Source organism: Eurypyga helias, unplaced genomic scaffold, assembly GCF_000690775.1.
Source record: "Eurypyga helias isolate BGI_N326 unplaced genomic scaffold, ASM69077v1 scaffold40689, whole genome shotgun sequence".
NCBI lineage: Eukaryota > Metazoa > Chordata > Aves > Eurypygiformes > Eurypygidae > Eurypyga > Eurypyga helias.
The window spans coordinates 47,384-57,648 of NW_010274691.1; the positions used below are offsets into that span (position 1 = coordinate 47,384).

Consider the following 10,265-nt stretch of genomic DNA (forward strand, 5'->3'; position numbering starts at 1 on the left):
CTCTAACCTCACACCACGGCCGGAGCTGGACATCCTCCACCAGCCTTTCTCCAAACGGCACCAGCGTGGCCCTTGCAGAGTCAGAGCCTGGTCTCAGCCCTCCAACTCCCTGAGCCTGGAGAAACCCAGCTGACATCTAAAGCACATTTATTTTCAATCTGACGACCATTCCATCTCCCCCCAAGTTCACCTCGTTGGGTTTGGCTATGTGAGGAGCAAGCCTGGCTCCATCAGCAGCACACACCGCCGTAACTGGCAAGGATGGATGGGAGAGAGTCAGAGAAGAATTTGTTCCTCACAAAATATTAAAGCAAGTAAATCCAAGGCTCTACAACAACAGTGAAATATGGCAAACTTACAGGCAATACTCCAGAGCGGTGATGAATCACAAAATACAAATGCAAGTGCCAATACAGGGTTTCATCTCTGCACAAGCACATGTACGCTTGACTGACAGAAAAAGCAGAGACAAGATATTTGTCATAAAATCAGGCAATCTCTTCTCTAGTGGCTAGGTACCATTGCCTGCCTAGAAAATTCCAAAATTAACTGCTCTAGGTCAGTCTTGCCACAGTTTGCCTTGTGAATGGAAATTAAACCATTTGCTGAACTTCCCCTAGGAAACCTACATCTACAATGTATTTTTTTGTATATTTCTTTAGATTATATTTTTGCACCAAACTCTGTCCACATTCATAATCAGAAACAAGGAGGGGGGAACTAACATCTGTGTGGGATGGCAATGTAAGTCAGTGGGTGGATTCTGAATACTGTGAAATGATTGGGGAAAAAAAACATGTTTATTTGTTAAAATGGAAACAATCAGTAATGACAAGGGAGCTGAAATATTTAGACAAAACTGTAATAGAACCCAGAGGACATCATTTAGTTGTTCTCGTGAAACAGAGAACCTCCCTTTCAAAGCGTTGTACTCATTTCTGCAATTTTTTTCCACGGAAGTTCCTAAAAACTGTGGATGTTTTTGATCTCTCTTTAAGACAAGAACTGAATCCTGGGGTCAAGGTGCTGTCGGCAAGGTCCCTCCAGAAGAAGTCTTGAAGGATATTCTCATGGTCTCCAGTACCTGAGCCTAGGCACTTCAGCTCTGCCTTAGTGCTGTGCAAACATGAGGTGAGGAATTCAAAGGTCTCCATCAGGCTTGTTAAAAACCACAATGTGAGAATCTGTACAACGTAGTCACAAAGGGATCTGTATCCACACTGCCTCTTCAGTGTGAAACCAACCTAGAAAGTTCCTGCTCTGCTTCTTCCCTTTCCATATTTACAACCAAAAGATGATGGCGATTTGACTATGGTCTCATCTCAGTTGTGCCAGCATAACTGATACTTGCCTCAAACCTCTGAGCCCCTCTACAGCACCTGTTGTAAATAAGGTGTCCTGGCAGTTTTCCTGGTGAGTGCCATCTTCCCTGGGACACCGGCATAGAGCCAAAAGCGGCAGAGGATGGGCTGAGGGAAAGATAAAGACGTGCGAGGTGGTGGGAAGAGCCCACGCGGCAGACAGCATCCATCCAGAGGGCTGGGCCTGGCTGGGGCCAGGAGGGAGGGATTTCCCTGCCTCTCCGTTAACAAAAAAGTATTGCTCGGGACATGTGCCACTACCCTGCGTCACATGCTGCCAAAATGAGGGCTATTTCCAGGCACTTCCCCAGAAGCCATACCTCGGATTCCTCCCCTGCCCCATGACCTTCCTCTGTCTTTTGCCTTCTACTGGTTGCTTCATCTTCCCTGACGGCTCCTGACCGCCCCTCGTTACGCTGGGAGCGAGCGCTGCGCCATGTGTAACTGATCAGCAGGGGGGTTTTCAGGTCTACAGTACTGAGGATCTTCATATAATTTAGCACAGAAACAAAGAACATTGAAATGTTGGTCTACAGGGTACAATTAGGGATTTCTTGGATTTAGATCAGTTCCTATGTAAGTCAAAGGCAGCTGTTACTAATGCACAACTATTCGTCCACGGTCCAATATGCGAAGCACAACTCCAGCTCTCAGCCTGTTCTGCGCGAGCTGCAAAAAGCCAGCTTCATATATTCGGGGCACTTACAGAAGTATATTATTAACTCTGTACAATGAGGGCAGGCTAAGAATAAAAGCTCGTCTCAAAAACATTGCCAGAAATGTGTTTACCCTAAGACTACATCAAAAATTATATTACACATATGTTTGCACTCATATTTGGGCAAAGCCTACGACTCTCAACACCTTGGCTTGAGACACCAGCACCAGGATTATTAATATCATGCCCTCGGAGCCCATACATTTGAATCTCCTTTCTGTTTGCTGGCAATACATGAAATAATGCAAATTCTGGTTTTGCTGATCCAACGTAGTTGAGTAGCTGTATTGTTGCCACTTTGCAAAAACTGAAAATATATTTTTGCACATATTTCAAGCCATCTGCATTTGCCAAAATAACACTTGGAACAGATATCCGTTATTTGCGTGCGTAGTATACAATTAACCAGTCCAAATGCAGGGAGGTCCTCAGGAGTCTGTCAAGCTACAGGCGATGGCATTTTCTGTTCTCTTAGACCCACAGCAATGCAGTCCTAAGCCCAGTTTTGTTCCCCGTGGACACTCTGTCACTTGTTTCAGCAGAAGCAGCATCAGGCTGAATGCTGTGCCACTGAGGTTAAGGAGAATGCAAACTCAGCAAATTTAGATAAGGGATAAAATATTTAGCACAAGTAAGTGAAAAGTAGCCAGTGAGAGGAGGTTTTGAACCCCAGAGAAAAGGCCATGCAGACTGACGAGTTAAACTAGAAGTTAACAGTAACTTTAAAACATACCTGTGCAACCAGTTGTGCCTTTCTTGCCTGAATATCCCATATCGCAATGGCAGATAAATGAACCTTTTGTGTTCTCACAGGTTCCACTCAGACAGATGTTTGGGTGCAGATCACACTCATTAACATCTAAAAAAACCATGAATTAAGATTTATTAAATAAAATTTTTAGAAAGTAACTGGTAAAAATCTCTTGAGTAAGATGCTTTAGTGCAAAAATAGATCTATGTATACAAAGAGAAAACGGCTCAGGTTGGTTGTCCCTTACCTGGCACACATTCTGAGGTCTGGTTCAACACTGCTATATTGCTGTATCTGTATTAACACACCTTTAATTCCAACTTTCCTCAAAACCAGAGACTAAGATTCAGCATACTACCCAAAGAATGACAAAGACTATTTATTGATGCTTTCTATATGTAGGCGTGTGTGTGTATACACATTTCTATATGCACATATATATGTATTTATCTTCAAATACACTCCAGATTTTTAATTTAAACGTGGAAATCTGGTTTTGGAGACACACTGTTTCATTACTTTCTTCTACCAAGGTACAGCACTTGCACACAGTTCTGTCTTAGAGAAGTTTAAACCAGCTCTGACAGAAATTTTCCACGGCGTCATCCACCAGCACCTCCTTTCTGCAAGCACTCTTTCATCTGAGCTGCACAGAAACCTCACTGGAAGACGACCCAAAGATAGGATGCTATAGATCATCATGTGTGCATCCCAATCTACAGGGATATACAGAGATTACATCTGCATTTGATAAATGTACTTTATGCAATAGGGCTAGTCTGACGGTCCAGCGGCCAGAATGAAGGAGTAAGAGCAATAGTCTTAAAATATCATTGTCTGCCTACTTGGAAATAGTGCCTTAATCAATTAGTTTTCCCTAGTTAATGCAGATAGAAAAATAGGTACTTTCACTGACCTATGCAAGTCTTCATGTCTTCAGACGCCATGAATCCATCATAGCAGAGACACCTGTATTCTCCTGGGATGTTTGTACACTGGCCTCCATCACAGATGTTAGGATTGTCTTCACACTCATCAATGTCTACAGTGAAAAATCAGATTAAAATATGCTACCTTTATGCAACACAACTAACCATGATCATGGCAAGCAAACATTTTAATGTTCTGATAAGCATGATGAAGATTGAATCCTTGCAAATAACTGAACGGTACATTGCAAAATGGTCCTGATGAATAAGCTCCTCAACTCCAGCTAAAGTTATGGCAAACATTCCCCTCTCACTCCAGTGGGAACAGGAACCAACTTTGTAGGCAGAAAAGTCATTGACCAAAAAAAAAATAAAGAACCATTGTCACACCACATGGTCACATACAATTGGAGATTCTTGGATGTACTCCATCGTTGTTGAAGTCAATGGAAGCTCTGAGGTCAAATTCAGTGACAAAAATACCGGACTTTGCAGAGCTTAAAAAAGCCATCGTACATGCAGAATACCTCCACATGTCTCAGGGGTGGTGACAAGTGGAAACACAGAGTCAGACTCATGATGGGAATAATTGAAATACATAGTTATGCCACTAAGAGATTTTATGGGTGTTTTTCTAGCATTTTGGCTGACTGGCCAGGCCAGCCATACAGTTACATGCTCTGGCATCTAAGTTGCTTTCTCAGCTCATGAAACTGGCCATCACGGATAGAGCCAAGCTGCAGAAGCAGACACTCCACTATATTAATGCAGCCACGCTAAGGTCTGGAATCTTGCAGAGTCCCTGGGGCTATAGTAGTGTTCCTTGTAAAACTCCCTAGAATCTCCCTGTGTCAGCACCAACAGAGACCAGCAAAAGCAAAAACCAGCAACTCTGCCTGGTGATACTATGGGAAAAAAATCAGCACAAAAAGGACAAGATTCAGGAACCCCCTCCAAGAGAAAGGGTATAACTCATTATCAGACCAGTCTATTGTGAATTGCAGTAATTATGCAGCTGCAGAAAATGAACTCACTTTAACTTAAAATATTATGTTCATTATTCTTCTATTTCCAGCAGCTTGTGCTTGTGTGGATACACACAGCTTCAGCAAGGAAGAAGGCTGACCAGTCCCTGTTCATCTTAACAAGCAAATAAAGTTGGCATGGACACTAGCCTGGAAATGTTAATTTAGAATGGAATTTGAATTAACATGCAAAATTAAGCTCTAGAAATGGGGATAATAATGACAGAAATAAAGAACGTTATTTACTAACCTGTCACTGTACTGATTTCACAGTTGGGGGAAAATCAGCTGACAAAGAACCTGTTGTTTCTCCTAATTGAGCTGATTATTTATGCATAACCTCACCAATTCAAACCTGACCTACTACTGAACTGAACAGCATTCTTACCAGCTCAATTATCAAGAAATATATTCCATAATGGCTCCTAGCTTTGTGTGATGTTAAAGATAAAAGACATGTTCACACAGAGAGCAAACTGAAAATGTAAAATAGGTGTTTCTCATACTCAGGTCACAGTCCTATTACATCTCGTACCGTGCACAAACATCTAACACAGTAAAACCAGGCATTCAGTGCAATGAGCAAAAAAGGTCACAGAACGCATTTTTTCTTAATTTTCCCTCAGTTTGCAGAGAGGCAAAATTTCAGCATGCGGATTTTGAACACTCACCAGATACCTATATATGTAATTAACATCTCCTCAAGGGAAGGTGGCAGCATTTTTAGATACTAAAAGGATGGTGACGGTGACCCCTCACACACCTGGATCTTTTCTTAGGTGAGAGTTTGACTTGACATTCAAAGGTCTCCAGTGTTTCTACTATTTAAACCTTTTTATGTGTTTGCTATTGCATTCAAGTCTTTCTCAGAAGGGAGTAAGAAAATGAATAGCTAATAGCTATTACTGGCTGGCCTATGAATGTAATTCTATTTTTCAGAGTCAAGGCTATAGATAATACACAAAAATTCACAACTAAGACCAGGTATTTTTTTAATCCTCACCCAGGCAAGATCTGATTACAAACTTCTAACTTGACCATAAACATTCATCACGAGTGGACAGAAACACTGAGAACCCACCCCCTCCCCACAGCAAAGGCAATTGTTCCCTCCCTTTTTGATTTTGAGAAGGGAAAAGATGATAGCTTCATATTCCAGTTTTTTTACTTTAATACCCAGGAAGGTGCTCCAAACTATTTGCTTTCATTTTGGGTTTAGAGATGTCTTTGGGTGGCTGAGGGCAAGCAGGAGTAAAGCACAGAACTGTTTCTTAGCCAAGAGACTTGAGATCCCTAAGACTGTCCAAGCATGCACTTGGATCATTTGGTTCCCAGTCAAGCCAAGAAGATGAAAATAGAAAAGTGAGAGACCCCGGCTCTGCCCCTCCTCCCTTCCCTCTCATGCCCCTCTAATCCTGACTTGGGTTTAGATTTTGGCTGAGGCACAATTTTGATCAACTGGTTTTATTTTTGAACTGAAAAAGTGCCCCAAAACACCAATGTTTGGGTATGTTTTTGTACAAACTTGCCTTTCTCAAAACCTGACCTAAGGCAAACTATTTCTAATCTAAATATTTTAGGTTCTGAAACACCTAATTTCAGAGTCAGTCAAATTTGCACTTTTCCTAGTTGATTCCTTTTGTTGAACAAGGCTGAAGATTGGCTACTTTACATCTGCCTGACAGTGTAAGCTACAACGGGGGTGCAAACTCCCCTTAACTATGCTTTAAGACTCTTTTATCCTTTGGAATTGCAGCGAGTGGCCTCCGGATAATTGAGACCCTGGTCAGAGGTCTATAAATATTTATAAATTCTAAATGTGAGCTCTATCTATTACCTCAGGATAGCAACCTCTACATTTGCTCAGATATAAAGGCAATTCTATTCCAAGGGATTAACCCTGTTGTATTTCTCATGCTCTTCAAGCTCTTGGATGGAATTGGCAAACAGCTGGCAAATATTCACGTGCCTCAGCAGGCCGGTTGTGTGCAGCAAGGAGTAAGGGAAGAGTAGGGTAGAACTATCTGTCCAGTAACTTATGTGGAAATCACCGAGTACAATTCACTTAACTGGGATTATGACTCCCACACTCCCTAAGGAGAACATCCGGCTGCTACAGAGCTCTGAAAATTTTCTCACAAGCCCTGTTTACAGTGCAAGAGAGCTGTTTCCTAAGAGTCATACTATTCCAATTTCAGTTTGTCTGAAAGCCACTCAGTTTTGAAGTAATGCAGCATACTTGCATCTGACTAAACAAAGAATTAAAAATAGGAATTTTCTTGCTTGCTTAAGAGCAGATACCACACAACAGGGCAATCAGCTCCTTTTCTAGCATTTCTGTCTATTCTCTCTCTACTGTAACAGTACAGTACATATGCAGAGCATTTTGGCTTATGTTTATGATTATTTTTTCCATTGACTTCAACACATTTTGGATTTGGACCTAATATGGTACCTTGAGGGAGAAAATTTACCTCCTACGGAAAAAATTACAGCTTTTTGTCACCGAACTTGGACTCAACTTGAACACTTTCTGAAAAGATGAAGAATCAGTTTCCTTCAAAGCAATCTAGTCTGCAGTTGTCTGATTCCAATACTCTGAAGATGTTTACTTTAGAAAAAGAACTTCACTTTCCATGTGTTAATTATTTTTTTTTTAAACAATATATTTGTTACAACAGCTTTAATCATCAAAAGAAGGTCTGTTTTTAAAGCAATGAAATAAACTCTTCCAGCAGAAAAGTTCCCAAAATCTCCCTTACCAGTGCATGTCCTGTGGTCTGGCATGAGTGCAAAGCCTTGTTTACAGCTACATTCATAGCTGCCCTCCGAGTTTGTACAGAAGTTCTCACAGCCACCATTCATGATACTGCACTCATCAATATCTGAAAAGGAGAAAATCACAGTTGAAGCTCACAGTTCTTTTGCCTTTAAAGCACATTTCAAGGTCACGCTTTCAGTCAGCTTCCCAGAACAGCATCAGTCCAGAATCTACACTTGATATTTGCACACTCCTTGAACATTCAAGTGTTTGCAAACACAGGCATGGGGATGAGTGCCAGGGAGGGAAAGGGACAATATCATCTGCCTGCATGTACAAATATCTCTGCAGTTCTCTTTCTACACACAAAATTGGGTTGGGTTACCACAGTATCATGAAGGCAACAAAGTTTTTGCAAGGATCAAGGGAAAAAAATTATCTACCAGGCAGAATTAAACCCAGTGGATTTTTCATGTATTTCCGTGGCACAATAAAATGTATGGACGTAAAAGAGTGCACGACACGTGATTTAAGCTAACTGTCATCTACAAAATGTGGATTTAAGGAAATAGCTACTGCAATTTGAGACAACTGCAGATCATATTAGGAAAAATGTAATTGAACCACGTGATTCTACTCCACGGTCTGTCAGGAAAGGTGATTTTGAATAAAATCTAGATTTCAAATCTAGGCTTTAACAAGGTACTCCCTCTTAATGATCAAAGTCTGAAGTCTTAGGCCATTTAAAACAGTATGCTATTTTATGCATAGCGACTGATTTACTAGAGAAAATAAGCTATTACACAGCTAACTGTAGCACTGCCATAATTTCATTCATTCCTTGGAAGCAATGGATGTGCACATTTTGGGGTTTCTTTGCATACTATTTTGACAGATCGTACTACATTTTTGCATCACAGTAGAAAACTGTCTTTCTACAACTACTAAAAATGAAACAATTATTTGTGGTTTATCTTCCCTATTCACTAGAGATCCCTGTGCAGATTCTGCCCTTACCAATACAGTATAACTTGTCATGCGTGGACTGATACCCGGGGTCACAAGCACACTGGTACTTTCCAATCAGGTTGACACAACGTCCGTTTCGGCACAGGCTGGTGCTTAGGTCGCATTCATTAATGTCTGTTGCAAAAGAAAAAGAGGAATGTGGTTTAGGTCTGAATGAAAATGAAACTGAAGCAAACATTGCAGATGCACGTGAAGCGCGAGAGCAGTATAAACAGCTGTGCGCAACACTGATTTTGTCGGCACGCCTCACCTATGCATGCTGAGATATTTGGTGATATCTGATGGCCCGGAGGACAGTCACACCGAAAACTTCCCTCTGTGTTGATGCAGGTGCCGCCCCGGCAGAGAAGGGGGTTGCGCTGACACTCGTCGATGTCTGTGGGGAGAAGGGAAGGCGTATCACTGCAGGGGCCAGTGCTGCCACGGGAGCAGCCCATCCCTCCCCACAGGCTGCTACCTATCACAGCACCATTTGCCTAGATGGGCTCTGGAGCCTGCCCTACAGCTAGTCATCCCTTATACCACAGTGCAGTTAAAGCAAAATATAAATTCAAAAAAGGCTTCTCCTAGAGTTCAGGATGGTGTCCCACTTAGCAAAATAGGGATTGGGGGGATAAATTTAACATCCTACAATCCTGACACTTGCTCATTTATGCTTTGGCATCCTGCAGATGCAGCAAATTCACATTTGGGGTGGATAAAAAAATCAAAGCGAGCTTTAGTAAGACTCACAAAATGAGAGGGACCTAAACCCAGGTGCAATCAAACCTTTAAAAATATAAAATAAATAAAAAATACTTCATGCATAGCATACTAGCACAGAGCGTGCTATTGCACATCTATGGTCTATAAAAAACTTACCCATGCAGTTCTTCATCATCATAAATCCACTTTCATAGCCTTCAAAACATTCACATTCAAAGTCTCCAGGAGTATTGACACAGATGCCTTGGCCACAAAGATCAGGAGAGATGCGGCATTCATCAATATCTGTAACAAAAACCACATTCACAGTATTTTCAGGGGAGTTCAGTTTTTCCTTTTCAAATCAAAGTTATGAGACATACACCCATGCAGTTTACCTGTGCAATTCCTCTCTTCAGAATCCAGGGCAAATCCACTGTCACACCTACACTTAAAGCTGCCAATGGTATTTCTGCATTTTCCGTGGGTACAAAGGCTGGGGACCATTTTACATTCATTGATATCTAGAAATGAAACAGTAAGGACATATGATATCACTTTTATACACAGACAGTGAACAAAAGAACAACGCTGACTTCAGAGCTCGTCCTTTCTCATGATAATGACTCTTTTAGGGAAAACCTAGGACCACGCTACATAAGCCGATACTGACTTCTCCCTAACCAACAGTGTAGACACTCCGCACTGGAACTGCCAAGAGCACTTTCTGCCATAGAACGGTTTTAGTCTTCCCTTTGTTCAGCGAAGTCAACAGGATGATTTCAGTGGACAAAGGATCAAACCTACAAGGGCAAAGGGAGTTTCCAGAAGACCCGCTCTGTCTTCTGGTTTCTGAGAAAAAGTGTGACTGCCATGAGTCACTGAAAACATAACGAGCATAAATAAAAGCACATGTCACTTTTCTTTATGGATAATTAATGGCTTAGTAACTGTTTATAAAACTAAGGCTGAAACTAACAACAGCAACTGCCATTCATAAATATTTT

General features: G+C 41.5%; 1 protein-coding gene across 1 annotated transcript in view; it reads right to left on the reverse strand.

Annotated features, from left to right (window-relative positions):
- The window catches only part of LOC104515778 (fibrillin-1), a gene marked incomplete at its 5' end in the record, with an annotated part of 54,587 nt that extends 44,526 nt beyond the window's left edge, over positions 1-10,061 (reverse strand). Inside the window, 8 exons of the mRNA XM_010159882.1 lie at positions 2,813-2,938; positions 3,747-3,872; positions 7,547-7,669; positions 8,563-8,688; positions 8,825-8,950; positions 9,436-9,564; positions 9,657-9,815; positions 9,943-10,061. Coding sequence (XP_010158184.1) covers positions 2,813-2,938; positions 3,747-3,872; positions 7,547-7,669; positions 8,563-8,688; positions 8,825-8,950; positions 9,436-9,564; positions 9,657-9,815; positions 9,943-10,061 — 1,034 coding nt within the window. The remainder of the gene's footprint in view (positions 1-2,812; positions 2,939-3,746; positions 3,873-7,546; positions 7,670-8,562; positions 8,689-8,824; positions 8,951-9,435; positions 9,565-9,656; positions 9,816-9,942) is intronic.
- Positions 10,062-10,265: the final 204 nt, after the last annotated feature.